Source organism: Pleurodeles waltl, chromosome 3_1, assembly GCF_031143425.1.
Source record: "Pleurodeles waltl isolate 20211129_DDA chromosome 3_1, aPleWal1.hap1.20221129, whole genome shotgun sequence".
Classification (NCBI taxonomy): Eukaryota; Metazoa; Chordata; class Amphibia; order Caudata; family Salamandridae; genus Pleurodeles; species Pleurodeles waltl.
Genome location: NC_090440.1, coordinates 1,495,283,754 through 1,495,303,590, shown reverse-complemented (window position 1 = coordinate 1,495,303,590; position 19,837 = coordinate 1,495,283,754). Strand labels below are relative to the sequence as shown.

The window sequence follows — 19,837 nt, the reverse complement described above, 5'->3', positions numbered from 1 at the left end:
TCTATTACCAAAGCTAGTCTTCTCATGGGACAAAGTCTGAAAGAAAGCTCATGTTACAAGAATGAATCAGCATTTCATGCACAGTAACGAAATACAAGACTAGGATGCCTCACTTAGGCTAAGACAAGTGAATTATAGCTATACATTTGATTACTACATTCTAAAAAACACATTTTAAAATGCAAACCCATGAAATCAACATTAATAATGAGTCCTTATATTCATGTTATATTGACTTTAAACAAAAGGACTCTGTTAATGAATCAGTATAACAGAAAACTGCATTTCTTTATTCTTGCACACATATGTAAGTCATTAATCAGTAGAAATTCAATAAATTCCATTAGTCCAAGGTCTAACGTATAACATAAAATCAATTAAATCATGCAAACATTTGATTTATGAGTGTTACAACCAGGGTTTCAGACACTAGACTAAATTAATTCAGTTAAAATGACTTTTCAGGGACATCTTTCTACAATCAAACTATTAGTACTTTGATTAGCATATTGCATATATTGTTACATATTAATGACTTCTGTGACATGATGGACATCTCTAAATTATCAGCTACATCTGCTTGATATGATTTAAATCTGCTCAGTAGGGTTTGAGAAAATAACATTAAAAAAATGTGACTCACAAGCTTGGAAAGGTTAGTGAAATCTGTACTGATAATGCGCAAACTGATGATGAGTCTGAGTTAAAGGACAGTTTGTGGATCCAAATTTTTAAAATGTATCTGACTGGAATGGAGACCTTTTCTCCCACCGTTTGTTTAAGATCCACAAAAGCCGTTCTTAACAGAAGGAAAATATCTCTTGTGGGTACCATTTTAAATGTAGGTGTGAGTACGTGGGTTTTTACTTGGGAGGAATGGAAGCCTTTCTCAAGTATAAGGTCACTATTCTTGTTAAGCCTAGTAAAGATTGTATTAATTTAAACATATGTTCAGCTTCTTGGGGATAAAGCAGACAAGCTTTATTCTAACCTAACAAAGTGTGCAAAGCATTACAAAATATCATAACAGTTAAAAAACTTGAAAACACAATACAGTAAAAATCAACCTCCAATTTATAAAAATAGAAAACAGTATAATGAACAAAATGACATCACAGCAGCAAAAATCCAACAGTGGAATTTAGAGATATAAATTGTTACATTTTTATATTAAAATAGCGCAAAAGAAATGTTAAGTGCCAACCTCAGTCATCTAGTTATGCTAGAACAGGATGTAGGCTTGAATTAAAGCTGACTGTGATGGAGCATGGATCTGATACACAAACCAGATTCAATACAGTCAGAAGTGTGGTCTTAGGGCCTGATTGCCAGTTTGGCAGTCTAACCATCGGACTGCTAATAGCCTCCAGACCACCTTATTATGATATTCCCACCGGTCTGGTGGGAATGTCAGTGTGGTAGCATTGGCTTCTGCTCTGAAAGAGAGCCAAGGCTGATGCAAGCTGCTCTGACTGTGCTGCCAGAAGCAAGAAAGAGGTACGACGATCTACGGGAAAACAGGTTATTTTAGGTTTCAACAATTAACATGAATATTTAATAACTGGAATAGAAAGTTCTTGCGGCTTGTGAGTGAAAATTAAATACTCATGAAAAGAGAAGGAGAAGAACATTTCTTTCAATATCAACTCTTAGTGGGCAATTAATTAAAGGGTTTGTAAGTCAATAGGAAGATTCTCATAAGAAAAAAGCTTTATGGTTTAGAAAAAAAGTCTATAAAAATATACACCACTCTCAGTTTTTGAGCATGTTAATTTTGACAGTGATGTGTTTTTTTATATTATTCCACGGAAATCATGAGAGTATGGAGCCAATCTTTTTGAACAATTTGGATGGTACTGATAGTGGTATATTTGGAATATAAAATACCAGGAACTCACATCATCTTAATAGAATCTAGATAACCCCAACAAGAGAGGTGTAAGGGGTGCCATTTATCAATTAGTGTATGTCATTGATGCATGCATTTGTCCATACTTAGTGCAACAGATTGTTTAATGGATTGTTTGAACCATATAGCAAAGTATTAATATGCTTAGAACACCAAAAAATTGGATATTAAGAAGTCCTGCTTACAAGTAAGTTTGTTTTAGGGTAATATTTTGCATTTATCACTATTTAATTTATAACCTCATACCTTAGCATATGAGGTAAGTTTGTTTAAGAATGTGGGGACTGAGGATCGAGGTTGTGAAAGAAATAACAAAACATCATCAGCATAAGCTAGTTTAATGTGCTGAATGATATAAATAGAACCATGGATATCCTGATTTTGCCGTATTTTAGAATTAAAAAGGTTCTAGTGTTAAATGAAAGACAAAAAGTGAAAGGAGGCATCCTTGGTGAACCTCGACCAAGAGTGAAGTAAGAAGAAGTGACCTTGTTTGCAAAAATAGCTGCTCTGTAAAGAAAGGAAATTAGAGAGACACATTTTGGGCGAAAACCTAACCTATTGAGCATCTGAAAAATAAAATGCTTATTAACATGTTCAAATGTTTTCCCTGCATCTAAATCAATCACTGCTAAGGACTCAGATAAATGAAAAGCATTTGACAAATAGCAAAAAATAGGTGAGTATTGTCAGAAATATATCTTTCTTTGACAAAGCTCAATTGTTCTTTGCTGATGAGTGTAGGTGCAAAAAAAATCCATTTTGCAAGGCTAACACTTATAATCAATGTTAACAACTGAGAGAGGACTATAATGTTAGCAATGATATGGATATTTCTTTTCTTTAGGGATGAGACAAATGAGAACATTTAAAAAAGAACCAGCAGATGCATGTAAACATGAGAAGGATGATATGGGAGTGTATCATTTTAGACGAAGTAGCTGAGAGAAATGTAAAACAAATTCAACAGTGAAGCCAACCTAGGCTAGGAGCTTTTTCTTTTTTGAGTATTTTTAATGCAGCGAGAAGTTCTGTCTGTGTAATGTCAGTTTCTAATATGTTAAAGTTAGGTTGAGTGCTAGAAGCTTTTGAATAATGGATAATTATTGAATAATATTAGTAGGTGAATCCTCTGGAGAGTACAGTGCCTTATAGAATTGTACATATTGATCTGAAATCTCTGAATCCTTACATTTGAGGACTGTTGAGTACCTATTACCGATTCAATTTTAAGCCTATTGGTTTTAACTTTGAGAATATTTGCTAATAATTTAACAAATTTGTTTTGAAAAACAACAACATTTGCAATAGTTTTCAATAGAATCACATTTTCTGCACATACCATTTTAAATTAAAGTTTGGTGTTAATGAGTTCTCATGAGAATTGTTTTGACTTGGATGTATAGTAAGAGTGCTCTATTTTTTTTTTTTTTTTTCCTAAAATTTGTTCAACATGAATGTGTGATTTTTTTTCCCTTTTCTTTGCAATATAACATATGATGAAGTCACAGTTTGTAGCCTTAAAGGCATCCCACATAATGTAAAAAGGTAAATCATCAGTTTGTTTAAGATGAAGGTATTCATGAAAGAAAGAAGACATTGTGAAATCAGGGACTAACAGCAGTGAATTATTAAAACACCAGCATTTTGGCCCAGAGAATATCTAGGTGTATGGAGACAGAGGCATTATCAGATATTAGAATAGATCCTATATCTGCAGAATGTAGATGTTGGGGCAAATTATGTGATATGAAAATATGGTCAATTCTTGATTGCATGTGGCTAACTGGGGAAATTGTATAGTCTTGTGTAGTAGGATTGCACAGTTTTTTTGTGCTTGTTAAGTTCCTTTGTGTGAAAGTTTGAACAAAACAATTTTGGGCCTTATTTGGCATGTATGTGACTGTAGAATTTCGATTGGTTAACTATTTAATTGCAATGTCCTGCAAAATGTACTCCATTTCACTATCTCCTGGTGAGAAAAAAAACTTCACCTGCCCATCCTTTCTTTAGTTTCAAAGATTCTTTTTGTGTAAGGTACATGTCTTGAATGAGTGCTGTATGAACTCCAAGTTTTGATATGTTACAACCCACTGTTGTTTAATTGGAGAATTTAAATCTCTGACATTACTTGAGAGAATTTTCATATACTTATAAGTACAATAAAGTAAAAAGTGAAAGTGAAACCAGATATATTGTATAAGAAAATAAGTGGAATACAAAAGGACAGATACAGTGGGGTAGAAAATTATGAGTTAATTGGCAAAGAGAAAGATGAGAAACGAATAAAGACATTACTGAGATCATAAAGGGTGAGGAACACATGCCTAACAGTTTCCAAAAAGGGGTATAGGGGAGGGTGAGACCACAGATGACAAGTCCAGACTCCAAGGGGGGAAATGCAGGGAGGACTGCAGCACATATGACATAGAGCTAGGGCAGGGGCAAACCAGGACATTACCTGTGAGGATAGAAACATTGGTCAGAAAAATAAATCCTATAGTGACAGTTCTGAAATACATCAAAAACATTAAACTTCAGTATTAAATTATTAACAAGAGAGATTCATTATTGAATGGACAGAAATATCAATGTGAATCCTTGAGCTGAAATAATTTGAGACTTAGATGTTCCAGATGTATCCATTGTCTCTATATAGTGAGTGTCAATAAAGATTTTCAATCTGACATGATCTTCATAAGTGGTTGTTTTATTTCTATAAGTTACTTTGAATGAGCAAGGATGGAGAAGTTCAAATCTAGCATGAAGAGAACATGGTGCGGGTCTCATGCTGAGGAAGCCTTTGTGCCTACCTGCAGTATTAGCATGATCCTAGGAAAAATATAGAATATTTCCTGACCAGTAAGTGTGTTTCATTAATTTGGCTGCTGACAGAACACAGAGTAGGTCAGTATATTCCAAGCAATAAATTATGAAATCTCTTGGATTTGTAGAAGTGGAAGGCACAGCAGGTAGATGACATAGTTGGTGGGCACATTGTAAATTAAGAGTAGTTCCTTCTGGCATGCTCAGCACTTTAGGAGGAAACAATTTGAAAAAAGTGAGAGGTTTAGTGCCTTCAGCACCCTCAAGTATGCCATAAATATGTAGATTTTTTTCTTCTGGTCCTGTTTTCGAGGTCGTCCCCATTTTGTCTGGAGAGAGACAACTTGAACCTGAAGAGTGTCTAACTGAAATGGAGTAGATCTGAAAGTTGTAATATGTTGTTCAGCTCTGGAGCGTCTTTCCTCAATTTGAGACCATCCATCACTGAGTTGTTGTAATTTGACATTAGTCTCTTCCATATATGGATGCAAAGCACATATTTCTTCCAAGAGAAGATCCATGGATACAGTAGGAAGAGATTTCATAGGCGAGAGAGGATCTTTCTTAAAGCTTTTTTAGAAGCTCGCCCTCCTGATGAAGCTGTAGGAGTTGTAGCAGAATTAATGGCCATACTGCCATTATTCGTGGATGCCATAGAGTCTTCCATGTTTGAGAATTTATAGAAGATAGAGGATTCCTTGATGAAATTATGAGAGGTAGAAGTAATGGAGGGTTTTGACTTCTTCAGTCTTCCAATAAAGACTTTAAACACAAGAGTATTACATTATTGTCTATTTCAAAAGTAAAGAACCAGAGGCACAATTTCAAGTACTGGAATATGTATACTCTTAAATATGTAAATGAAGTTTAAATCCTGTCAATCTGCAGAGCAACCTATCATAAGACACACGTTTGCTCTGATGTTGAAGAATTGCTGTTCATGGTGATACCAGCACTTACACACTACTACAAAAGTGCACAATTAACTCTTTAGTCTTAGTTATAATAAAATATAGGCAACCTATTGACTCTCCTCCCCGAGCCTATAGGTATACGTCTTATAACATATGAGGCAAAAGCGCATACTATAATTGTGAAAATTTGTAAAAAGTAGGAACATGACTTGTTGTGCGTATTAGTGTTCTCCAAAAAGTGCACATATTAGGTTGAGGAAAGACATTGTTAATTATATTTCTTATCTGTTTCCTATCTAAAGAGTGGCATCTCTTTACAGCAAATATTTAATAACATAGTAATAAGAGAGGTGCTTGGTAACTCGGAGGCGAGCTAACCAGACAATAAAAACCTACCCATAAAGTGACCTCTTTTTTCCTCTCAGTCACGCGCTGTTACAATTCCTCAGGCATTACTTGAAAACAAATGAGTCCATTGTATTTGCAAACTGCAGCTTGTGACGTTTGCGCTCAAAAAATGGCAGGTGGTGTTCTAAGGCCAGCTGTTCTGACATCATAAAACATGTTAGCTGCAACATCAAGTACCACAACTCTGGGCAAATTATGCCAAGGCCTCACTGAACCACTTTCCCTCATACTCCCCAGCTTCCGTGGCGAATGCTCAGCACATGACTATGTCCTCTCTGCGCCATCCTGAGGAGTGTCACATGGACCCACCATCTTCCATGGGATTCCAGCCACACACCCCTAATGGGTTACTTGTGATCATGTGTTAGCCAAAATTAAATGTTTTCAGAAGTAACAGGATTGCCATTTTCTTTGGAATCAGCCAATTAAGGGATATTTGGCAAATAAATTCTACCCCCTTGAGGGCAGGTTAATTCATGCTTCAATCGAGAGAGTTATTTTACATGTAAATATAGTAGTCCTGTCATGATGTGTGTGAAATGAGATGTCTGAAAAAAATATTTTGCTTCAAGCAGTTTTTAGCTGTATCTTCTCTGACTGTTTTATATTTTCAATTGCATTCTTTTACTGTAGAAATGAAGAAGTTTCTTCTGTATGCAAGACGATCAGAAATTAGAGGTGTGGACATAGACAACCCATACTTCAACTTCATCACAGCATTCACTGTGCCTGACATCGATGACGTCACCGTGGTAGACTTCCACGCAGCAGAGGAACGCTTGTACTGGGCCGATGTTAAGACCCAGACAATAAAACGTGCCTTTATTAATGGAACTGGGTTGGAAACAGTCATCTCGGGAGGTAAAGACATCTCATCGTGTAATGTACATGTGCATGGTAAATATAAGCCGACATAATTATAGTGCACTCACTTATAATAGATCTGCTAGTTATTTCACTGTACAAACAGCATTAAATATAGGTCCATCCCAATTTAATGAGGACTGGCAAATGTTCCAAACTGAAACATTGACACTAAAAGCACTGCAGTCTGAATATTAATCTAAAACCAATCTACTTGTTGGCAAACCATACGTCACGTAATTCACAATAAAGAAATGGGCCCGTGTAATACAATATGTTTGGATAAATATCATGAGAGTTTGGATCTACCATATGCCCGACATATCACAGTTTTTCCTCTTCGTTTTGTGAAATGGACAACGAATTGCTGAAATACTAGACAGCATTGTTTAAGGGCCGCTTCACACGTTAGCAGGCAGTGGAAATTAGCATATTTACCCTACTATGACCTATGCTTGTTTATTTAAGAGTGATTGACCGGGACTTATAGCTCGCATCCTTTTCCAGAATAAACTTGCTTACAGTTTTAAACTAAACTTTTATATATTGTAGAACATTAATCACATGCATCTCCAAGATACACACATACAACACCCCATGCACACCTCTTCCTTCAAATGCATGCATCATATTATGCAGCTACGTGCTAAGGAACTGCATCTGGAGCACCTGCATGCCTACAAAGTACAATGTAACAGTGCCCACGATTGATACAAATGGCTACAAACAACTATGTGTATGTTATGACGACAATACAAATGTTCGTGGGGGGAAATTGTCCTGTATTTGTTAAGTATTTAATAGTCTTGTAAAGCACTGAAGATTGTGCCTTGGATATTTGAATGCATTGCAGTTTGTCAATCTCTTTGCTAGCCTTTGAGGACTATAGACCTTCTGCTCCAACATTCTTGTCACTATGCTTGTCCCTTTTTAAGTTATAACACTCTACCCTCCGTGGGTGGAGTGTCCTCAAAGCATTATAGTCCTTCTCCCTTGGGCTTTATCAGTTGGTAAAGGTTCTCTACCCGCAGGTTCAGGGTCTTTAACAAGAGGTTTAGTGCTCCGCAGACCCCTATGATGCTATTTTTTATAACCTTTAGAGTATTCTTACGTCAAATTAAGAAACACATGGTGAGGGTTTATATTGCTACTTAATAGGAAACTGTGTACTTTGTAAGAAACCGATAATGCATTAGTTAGCTAGCTGTTTTTCTGAGTGAATGGAAATGTTATTTTGTTTAGCTCAGCACCTCTTAAACTCACAGAGAATCATGTTTGTTTTTCACTTCTGAAAACCTGGTTTTAATATATAAAAAGGAAAACAATTCTCTTTATGTTCATTCTACCTGTTTTATGTGCAATGACAAACTCAAGTTAAAGAGGTATTGTTCATTTGGAGGCCAACTTGGATTGCCAGCTCACTGACAGTTGGGTGTATGAGTTTAGTAGCAAAACCATAGACTAATCTCTTCAGAACAAAAAAAGACATTAGGGCCCTCATTCTGACCCTGGCGGTCGGCGGAGAGACGGCGGTCGGACCGCGAACAGACCGGCGGTATTAAAAATGGCATTCTGACCGCGGCGGTCCCCGCCGCGACCGACCGCCACTTCTCCACTCCGACCGCTACGGCGGTCATGACCGCGGGGCTGGAGTTTGCGCACTCCGGCCCGGCGGTCGTCCCAAGACCGCCAAGGGTATTATGACCCTGCCTACCGCCGCGGTTTCTTGCGGGCGGGAACCGCCGTGCTAACCATGGCGGTAAGCACTATCGGGGCCAGGGAATTCCTTCCCTGGCACTGATAGGGGTCTCCCCCACCCCCCACTACCCACCCGAGTCCTCCCCCCACACCCTCCACCCCCCTGCCACCCCCCAGAGGTGGTACGAACCCCCTCCCCACCCCCACCCCGACATGCACATACATGCACCCCGACATGCACACACCCCCAACATGCACATATACACACACCCTACACACACATACACAACGGGGACACATACCCGCACACATACATGCAGACATGCGCACCTGCCGAACAGCACACATTACCCATAGACACAGCAGCACCCCCCGCCCGCATACACGCACTCACACACCCCCTCTACACACTCACACGCACACCCCCATGCACGCCCACATCACACAACACCCCCCCACCCCCTCCCCTCACGGACGGTCAACATACCTTGTGCGTTGGTCCTCCGGGAGGCGACGGGAGCCATGGGGAGGTGACCGCCAACAGAAGACCGCCAACAGAAGACCGCCACACAGAAATGTGGGTCGTAATTCTGTGGGCGGTGTTCTGCTGGCGTGGCGGTGGAGGTTGACCAGTCTCCACTTTCCCGCCGACCGCCAGTGTGGCTGCTGGCGGTTTTCCGGCGGAACGCTCCCAGCGGTCAGAATGCGCACAGCGGCATACCGCCGCGGTCGGCGGTCTTCACCGCGGCGGTAACTCGGCGGTCTTGTGAAAAGACCGCCAAGGTCAGAATGAGGGCCTAGGTCTCTTAAAAAATATCGGGAGGTGTATTGTGTGATGTTGACATCCCTACATCAAATGCTTCAGGTTTTGGAAATTGTTAGATTGTGGTAAAATGTGAATACATTCAAGGTTAGGGAATGTACATGATTCGGGTCTTGAGGGCTTGACATTTGTTTAAGCTTGGGGAAGGGGGTTTCCTTATAGCTGTGCTATGCTGTGGTCTCATCCTTGGAGAAACAGAATCTTGGAGCTGAAAATTCTATACCACCGACACAACAGTGTACTGAGTTAAATCACCCTAAATACCAGAGGTGGAAAATCCAGCATCTCAATCTGTTTTTACATATTTTCTTAGTGGTGTTTTTTCTGCATGCTGATGAAAAACACAGATGCTTAGAAGTCAGAACGTTGATTAGGAATGTATTGCATTGAATCCTGAAGAGCAACTTTCTTGAAACTGAAAGAATCCCTTATGTCAGATATGTTCATTTTTTGGTAGTAGACCTGACAGGCAGGACTGACCTACAACTATTGCATGACTGTGAGCTTCATAAATCACCTCCAGCACTAACACTTTCCCACCCATTAAATCTGAAAACAAAAAAGAACAAATGATGGACGGAATGCAGAACAATGCAAACATTCATTCCCTATCACAAATATCTGTGTATGATCTATTATTTTTTGCCTACCACACTACCCCAGTTTGGACCCAGCGAAAGGCAAATCATTCTTGACCCTGTTCCTCATAGGAACAGTGTAGCCCAAATTGCCAGACCAGGTCCTGCCTGGACTGGAATCAAGCATCCTGGGACCGGTTTCGGGTATCACCCCTCATCACCTAGGATAGCTTGAAATGTTTGGCACAGTGGGCACAGAACCCACATCTGGGGATAAACTTCCCACTTAGGGCAGTAGAAGCAAAAAAAACAGATGATGTACGGAATACTGAACAATGCAAACATTCACACCTAGTCACAAAGATCTGGGATTAATCCAGCAGGGTCAAGACTGATTTGCATATGGCCTATGTTAGAAATGGGGTCTTTAGTTGACAGTCAGGTTACCCCCTGTTCCAGCAAGGACCTTCGCTCTAGTCAGGGTAAAAGAGAATCACCCTCAGCTAACCCCTGCTTACCCCCATGATAGCTTGGCAGAGCACTAGGCTTAACTTCAGAGTGCTAGGTGTAAAGTATTTGTACCAAAACACACAGTAACTTAATGAAAACACTACAAAATGACAAAACACAGGTTCAGAAAAATAGGAAATATTTATCTAAACAAAACAAGACCAAAATGACAAAAACCCACAATACACAAGTCAAGTTATCAATTAGAAAACAAAAAGAGTCTTTATGTAGTTTAAAACACACACTAACACTGATAGCGTGAAAATGTACACTGGCGAGTGTGCATCAAAAAGGGCTTTTGATGTGTCAATTTCACTCACAAGTGAGACCTTTTTGTCGGGCCAGGCGCGTCGTTTCTTCTCTCCACAGGAGAGCGATATGTCGATTTGTTCAGCAGTGTTTGCATCAGAAATCCAGCCGCAGGATGATCCGAAAACCACGCTGCACGGGTTGCGATCTCCCAGCCTCCGTCAGCGATGCTGTGCCTCGTTTCTTCAGCTCTGTCCGTCGGTTCTTTGGTTGCGTTTATGGCGACTGTCGATTTTCAGCCACCGAACCAGAGGCGCATCGTTTTTTCAGCTGCAGATCGGAGTCACGTCGATCTTCTCCCCGCACGGCGCTCTGTGCGTGGATTTCCTCCTCTTAGGCTGCCACCTTCTCCTTTCAGGGTCCCAGGAACTGGATGGGCACCAGAGGGCAGAGTAGGAGTCTCTTCAGAGACTCCAGGTGCTGGCAGAGAGAAGTCTTTGCTGTCCCTGAGACTTCAAACAACAGGAGGCAAGCTCTAAATCAAGCCCTTGGAGAGTTCTTCTCAAGATGGAAGGCACACAAAGTCCAGTCTTTGCCCTCTTACTCTGGCAGAAGCAGCAACTGCAGGATAGCTCCACAAAGCACAGTCACAAGCAGGGCAGCTCTTCTTCCTCAGCTCTTCAGCTCTTCTCCAAGCAGAGATTCCTCTTGGTTTCCAGAAGTGTTCTAAAGTCTGTGGTTTTGGGTGCCCTTCTTATACCCAATTTCTCCTTTGAAGTAGGTCTACTTCAAAGTAAAGTCTCTTTTGAATGTAAAATCTTGCCTTGCCCAGGTCAGGCCCCAGCCACTCACCAGAGGGTTGGATACTGCATTGTGTGAGGGCAGGCACAGCCCTTTCAGTTGAGAGTGACCACTCCTCCCCTTCCTCCTAGCACAGATGGCTCATCAGGAAATGCAGACTACACCCCAGCTCCCTTTGTGTCACTGTCTAGTGTGAGGTGCAACCAGGCCAACTGTCAAACTGACCCAGACAGGGAATCCACAAACAGACAGAGTCAAAGAAATGGTATAAGCAAGACAATTCTCACTTCCTAAAAGTGGCATTTTCAAACACACAATCTCAAAATCAACTTTACTAAAAGATGTATTTTTAAATTGTGAGCTCAGAGACCCCAAACTCCACATGTCCATCTGCTCCCAAAGGGAATCTACACTTTAATCAGATTTAAAGGTAGCCCCCATGTTAACCTATGAGAGGGACAGGCCTTGCAACAGTGAAAAACGAATTTAGCAATATTTCACTGTCAGGACATATAAAACACATTACTATGGCCCTCATTCTGACCCTGACAGTTTGTAACCGCCAGGGCAGAAGGCAGAGGAAGCACCGCCAACAGGCTGGCGGTGCTTCCGGGGCAATTCTGACCGTGGCGGTAAAGCCGCAGTCAGAAAAGGGGAACCAGCGGTTTCCCACCGGTTTTCCCCTGCCCCAGGGAATCCTCCATGGCGGCGCTGCATGCAGCGCCGCCATGGGGATTCCGACCCCCTTCCCGCCAGCCTGTTCCTGGCGGTTTACACCGCCAGGAAGAGGCTGGCGGGAACGGGTGTCATGGGGCCCCTGGGGGCCCCTGCAGTGCCCATGCCACTGGCATGGGCACTGCAGGGTCCCCCTAACAGGGCCCCATTAAGATTTTCAGTGTCTGCAAAGCAGACACTGAAAATCGCGACGGGTGCCACTGCACCCGTCGCACCCCAGCAAATCCGCCGGCTCCATTCGGAGCCGGCTTCATCTTTGCTGGGGCTTTCCCGCTGGGCCGGCGGGCGATCTGCTTGAGATCGCCCGCCGGCCCAGCGGGAAAGTTGTGATCACCGCCGCGGTCATTTGACTGCGGTGCGGTGTTTGGGCGGTTTCTGCCCGGCGGGCGGCGCCCGCCTCCCGCCGGTGTCGGAATGACCCCCTATATGTCCTACCTTAACCATACACTGAACCCTGCCCTTGGGACTACCTACGGCCTACCTTAGGGGTGTCTGACACGTAACCAAAGGGAAGGTTTAGGCCTGGCAAGTGGGTACACTTGCCAAGTCGAATTTACTGTTAAAACTGCACACACAGACACTTCAGTGGCAGGTCTGAGACATGCTTACAGAGCTACTTATGTGGGTGGCAAAACCAGTGCTGCAGGCCCACTAGTAACATTTGATTTACAGGCAATGGCACCTCTTGTGAACTTTACTAGGGACTTACTAGTAAATCAAATATGCCAATCATGGATAAACCAATTACATGCACATTTTGTAAAGGAACACTTGCACTTTATCACTGGTTAGCAGTGGTAAAGTGCCAAGAGTGAATAAAAACAACAAAATCAGAGTCCAGCACACATCAACAACCCGGGGAACAGAGGCAAAAAGTTAAGGGAGACCACACCAAGGATGAAAAGTCTACCAGCTTGGTTCAAACTGGGGTAGCTGGGTGGTCACAAATTGTTAGATTAAACCCATATCTTTGTGACTTGGGGTGAATGTTTGCATTGTTCAGCATTTCATCCATTATCTGTTTCTTCTGACTCATTAACTCTGAAGTACTTCTGAAGACCCACCAGATAACCAGGTTGGTTCACATTAGCAGTGAGGTAAATGAACAACCTTTCCTGATGCCACTAAAGCTTTACATTATCTGTGCTTACACATTTTGTTAGCTCATCTCTATACCACATTACTATTAAACTGTTAAACATTAATCTGAAAGCTTATTAGGAAACTCCACAAGAGCACAACTGTTAGAAATGGGGTATTTTGTTGGCAGTCAGGTTACCCCCTGTCCAAGCAAGGACCCTCACTCTAGTCAGGGTTAGTCATACACAATCCACATTTCCCTGTGCCCACCCTCTGGTAGCTTTGTACTGAGCAGTCAGGCGTAACTTAGAAGGCAATGTGTAAAATATTTGTGCAATAAATCATACAATAACACAATATAGCACCACAAAAATACATCACACAATGTTTAGAAACATTTATCATGTTTATCTGGATAAATGTAGGTCAAAACGATCACAAATGCAATAAGTAAATATAGGATATCACTGAAAAGTGATATAAATTGTCTTAAGTCTTTTAAAAGCAAACAAAGTCTCTTTCAAGCACAAAGTACCTGGATTGCATGAAAAAATCTCAGCAAAGAACTGCAGAGGAAGAGGAGCGTGGAAACAAAGGGGTGTGTGTCGATTTCTTGGGCTGCACACAGCGATGCGTCATTTAGTTTTCACGCAGGGACGGCTGTGCATCGATTCTGGTGCTCGGTCGTGGATCCTCTTCGCATTGCAGGGTTTTCAGAAGCCCTGGGGACAATGCGTGGATTTCCTGCGCTGGCAGGATGAAGTCACAGGAGCTGCGTCGATTCATTGGGCATTGGGTCAAATTTTTTACTGCACGTCAGTCGCTGCGTCAATTCCTCTCTGGAAGTCTAGCTGTGTCGTCCTGGTTCGACTGTGCGTTGTTCTGGTGGGCCGTGTGTCGTAGTTCCAGTCGCTACGCTGGCGCTGCATCGATCTTCTTGTTGCGAAGTCGGGCTGCATCATCCGGGTCGGCATGCGGTGAAATTTTCACTGCGGTGCAGGCTGTGCGTAATTTCCGGCAGGCTGTGCATCGAATTTTGCCGCACAAGGAGTCCTTCTTGTAGAGATGAAGTCTTTTTGGTCCTGAGACTTCAGGGAACAGGAGACAAGCTCTATCCAAGTCCTTGGAGAGTACTTCTTCATCATAGCGAGAGAGCATCAAGGCAGCAGGGCAACGACAAGGCAGCAGTCCTTCACAGAAAGCAGTCAGGTGAGTCCTTTGGGCAGCCAGGTAGTTCATCTTGGCAGGATGCAGGTTCTGGTTCCAGTTTTCTTCTCCAGAAAGTGTCTGAGTTGGTAGGGGCAGAGGCCCTGTTTATATACCCAAATGTGTCTTTGAAGTGAGGGAGCCTTCAAAGAGTGGCTTAGACGTGCACTAGGTCCCCTTTCAGTTCAATCCTGTCTGCCAGGGTCCCAGTAGGGGGTGTGGCAGGTCTTTGTGTGAGGGCAGGCCCTCCACCCTCCCAGCCCAGGAAGACCCATTCAAAATGCAGGTGTATACAAGTGAGGCTGAGTAACCTGTGTGTGGGGTGTGTCTGAGTGAATGCAGAAGGAGCTGTCAACTAGACCCAGCCAGACGTGGATTGTAAGGGACAGAAAGATTTGAGTGCAGAGAAATGCTTACTTTCTAAAAGTGGCATTTCTAAAATAGTAATATTAAATCCCACTTCACCAGTCAGCAGGATTTTATATCATCATTCTGGCCATACTAAATATGACCTTCTTACTCTTTTCAGATTGGCAGCTACCACTCAAACAATGTATGATGGCAGTCCCAATGTTAGCCTTTGAAGGGAGCAGGCCTCACAGCAGTGTAACAACGAATTTAGGAGTTTTACACTACGAGGACATGTAAACAACACAGGTACATGTCCTGCCTTTTGCCTACACAGCACCCACCCCTATGGGTTACCTAGGGCATACCTTAGGGGTGTCTGATATGTAGAAAAAAGGGAGTTTTTAGGCTTGGCAAGTACTTTTAAATGCCAAGTCGGATTGGCAGTGAAACTGCACACGATGGCAGGCCGGAGACAAGGTTAAGGGGCTATTGAAGTGGGTGGCACAATCAGTGCTGCAGGCCCACTATTAGCATTTAATCAACAGGCCCTGGGCACATATAGCGCACTTTAATAGGGACTTATAAGTAAACTAAATGGTCCAACTGGGTATGGTCCAATGTTTCCATGTTTAAAGGGAGTAAGCATATGCACTTTAGCACTGGTTAGCAGTGGTAAAGTGCGCAGAGTCTTAAACCAGCAAAAAACGTATCTAAAAAGTGGAGGGAGGCACGCAAAAAGTTAGGGGTGACCACTCTAAGGCTGTCACGTCAAACAACATCCAGTAAGGGATGCCACCAAGCATGTCTGATATCCTTTCATCCAAGCGGCACTTTCCTACAGTATAGCTATTAGTCTGATATTCATCCCTGGTCATGGTGAGTGACCATTTCCTTTTTTGTGTCTTCACTGAGGATCAATAATGACACTGAAATATCTGTCAGCATTTGTGTCTTGTAATTGAACATGAATGTAGAGTCACCTATTTCTTTTCAAAAAGTGTTAAAGATATTTTCTTTTGCTAATTTTCATGTGTTTCTGTCTAGAAAGGTTATTTATTAGTTTACATTTTACCTTTTTATTACAATTGATTCGTCCTTAAATTCTATTTTTTACAATGAAGCATTTTGAACCCCATCAAAATATTTTGTCTTCTGCTGCTGGTAAAACTATCAATATCTTCTCTTTCTCTGAGGTCAAGGTGTCCTCTGCAAACGCATACATTGATGTCGTAGGAAGCCATAGTTTGAATTGTGTGTAATGCATAAGCAGTTTAACATAAGGTAACAGAGCCCCTTTTTTCATTTTTACTGTTTGGACATTATAGGGAAGTCATCCGTTATGTCCTGTTATCCCATTGATGCTGGTGGTTACTGACTCTGAATGCACCCTGGGTCCTGCTACGAGACCCAGGGTCAGTGATCTGTCCTCTAACAGTATATGGTAACTAGTATGATTCTAATTGGCATAGATAACCTACCTGTAAGTCCCTAGTATATGACAGGGTATGCAGATCCCAGTCAACATAATGCACTACTTTGGTGTCTGGTGCCATTTTAAAGCCAGGCCTGCCTTGAAGACTGGTTTTAACATAAAACTATGTTCAAATTCAACTTAATTAAAGTAATTCCAATGTCTAAAACTAAATTTTTTACATTTAAGTCCCCCCTAAGGTGTTCCCTAGGTGTCTCAAGGGTAGGATGCATTGCTATAAAAAGCAGGGACAATATAATGTATTTTTTATATGCCCTGGTAGGTAAAAACAGTCAAAGTTGATTCCCCTATGGTAGTGCTGCTAGCCCCGTAAGCGAACATGGGAAGACTTAATTAAACTTAGTAAGGTATAACTTTGGATTGGTGCTAGATTTATGTCTCATAAGTATTAAAATATTGGTTATACTAAATCCAGTACCATGCCAAGGTCGTATTAATCAAAATTATTAAAGGAAAGCAATTTTAAAACTTACCATCATGAAGTTACCTAATGCAGCCACATAGTAGCTTCTTCTGATTGGTCAGCCTTCTGCGCCTGAGCCAAGCTGCCTCTTGAAGAGGTGTGACGACGCCTGGAGCTGAAACAATAAAGCCATTTGATGGGATGAGATGTTCTTCCTGGAGAAGCCAAGGAAAGAAAAAGGGCTGAATAGATAAGCTGGACTTCAAGGGCAGGAGAAGAGATGTCATAGGACCCAGGTCACCCTCCCCTTCATTGATCAAAAGCTATGTGGGAGCACCCCCTATTAGATTAGGAGGGGGGCTTGAAGAGAAGGGAGAGGCAGCTCTATTCTTATTGACTGGGTTGCCCCCCCCTTGCAAACCCACAATGGAGGATAAATATGGCAGAGCTGCCGAAGCTCTACAGATCACTGCATGGAACATCAGGAGAAAAAGAACTGCCCTGATGGACCCTTGGACTGTACCACAGAAAGACTGCTCTCAGAAGGACTGCACATACTGCACTCACATGTCTCAACAAAGAAAGGACTGTGCCTCTCTCAAAGGAAAAGGAGTGGACTCCTGGATCAGCAACAGGTACAACAGAGCAGGAAGAAATCACCTTCCAAGCCAAGAGAGGATCACTCTGGATGACCAGTTGCAACTTGATTTTTTCTGGGCTGTGCAGGTGCATTGTGAGGAATTGAGTCCTAGCCCCTAAAAGGCAATCCAGAGTCTCTCAAACCTTGGCCAGAGCTAGTGCACACTTATTTTCCCAAAAGCAACTAAGAAACAACAAGATCTCGAAGTATGGCAAATTTCTGCAAAGTTTTGCAAGAAAGCTCCAAGAGGAGAACTGCTCGACATGAAGAGTCAGGCTGCCATCGTTGACTCACTCATCAGCTAGATCGCGCTGGTTTGTCCAGCTGAAAGCTCCAGAACACTTTGTCGTTGATGTCATGGGCAAAGACTTCCAGAGGCTCACGAGGGCTCATGCTGCAGCAGGCCACCATAGTTGAATCAACCGCCGGATCCGAGGACTCATCATCGAGAACAAATGCCTAGAAAAAGACTACGGTCCCGCTTTGGATTTCGGCAGAGGGGAATATTCCGTCACAAACATGACAGATATTCCATCTGCCGTATTACAATCCTATTATAGCCCATGAAGATCACAATATGGTGGACAGGATATCCGTCATGTTTGTGATGGAGTGTTCCTTCTGACCAGATCCAAATCAGGGCCTACGTCAGAAGGTAAACTTTTGACTGTGACCTAGCCCCCAGCTTATCTGAGCCGCGCTCTATTGTGGAACCCCTAAAACTTTGACTTTGTCCCGTACAGTGCAACCATAAACCCATAAGTGGATCTTTATGCTTTTCATCACTAGAATGCACACTTTTTTAATTGAATCTTTACGAAATCATATCACTGGTTCCCTATTTTGTATTTTTGTTGGTTTGATGTTGTTGTGAAGATAACATTTCCTATTTTCAGAAATTGATGTCGCATTTTTATTGTGTTGAATCGTTTATATTTTTACTGTTTTGGTGGTATCAAATGTTTTACACATACCTTTCTGTTAAGTTAAGCCAGACTGCTCATTTGCTAAGCTACTAAGGGTTGAGAAAGAATTTATTCACTGAGACTTGAATGAACTTATTAGTGATGGTGGTATTATTACTAGCTGAGAGTGAATACTCCCACCTACTAATAACCCACTTTCTTGCAGGTGTAATGTGTTTTAATTGACCTCACTATGTACATGTATAAGTCCATTCGTCGAATAACTCTATGCTTATTATGATAGTGACAATGTAGCCCTGGTGTCATTCTGTTTCAGTGCAACAAAATTCGTTTTTTTTATTTTCTTTAACCTGTTGTTTGAAGCTCTCATTATCTTCCTTATCTCCTTTCAGTTTGTGTGGTAATCTTTAAACAAGAATCATGCCAATATCGGCTTGATCTATACTGGTATCAATCAGATTATTTGCTGCCAACGATGTAGAAATTGAGGGGCATATGTGCAAAATAATTTTTGTGTTTGGAACTGTTACCAACCACAAAAATGATTTTCCATATATACAGAGTACAAATACCAAATTGAAGTGCTATGTATGAAGGTTTTGCGACCAAAGTAAAGTTGCAAAACATTCATTTTTACTGACACTTCAAGGGCGGTGGTAACCATTAGCAAATGTGAAGGACCCCTTTCCCTTTGTGAATGTTGAAACAAATATTTTTTAAGAGCAGGCAGTGGTCCGAGGGACTACTGTGTACTCCTAAAAAAATAAACTTAAAAGTTTCCTTTTATTTTTTAGAACACATCTTGTTTTTCTTCAAGGTAAACAGGCTGCATCTAGAAAAAAGTTTACATTATTAAAAAGCAATCACAGACATGGTCTTGTGCTGATCACAGCAGGCCACAATCCCTGTGATGGCTGCAATCCTTAATGGGTTGGAAAAACACGACCAACCTTATTTATATTCATGAGGTAGGTCTATTACTACCCCACTAGGAATCACTATTTCCAACTTATATGTTTTTGTGCTTTAGGAATTGCGATTTCCTAATTACAGTTCCTAAAAAAAACCACAATTAGGAAATACAAATCCTTACATTCTGTCCTCATGGCCCTAATTTGCTAAATCTGCTGCTGCATTTTGCTATACGGCAAATCCTCTTGTAACTCAATAATGTAAATGCTATAGGCACATTTTCTGACTTAAAGGAGATGATGAAGACTATTAGTAAAATATTTTTTAGCCAATTTGCATTAAAACACCATGAACAAGAAAATATTCAGCTGCGCAATTAAGACATATCTCAGCTCCCATATCTAGCTAATACCAGAAGGGAGGAATTTAACAATCAAACACTTTATCACTGCCTTTCATCATAAACTCTGGTGCATATTATGAAGCTTTCTTTACAACATAGTTTATTCCAG

At 41.6% G+C, this 19,837-nt stretch overlaps 1 protein-coding gene across 1 annotated transcript in view; it reads left to right on the top strand.

The window, feature by feature from the left end:
- The window catches only part of LRP1B (LDL receptor related protein 1B), a 4,500,992-nt gene that overhangs the window by 2,781,674 nt on the left and 1,699,481 nt on the right, over positions 1-19,837 (top strand). The window contains exon 29 of the mRNA XM_069225083.1: positions 6,691-6,918. Within this exon, the coding sequence (XP_069081184.1) occupies positions 6,691-6,918 (228 nt within the window). The remainder of the gene's footprint in view (positions 1-6,690; positions 6,919-19,837) is intronic.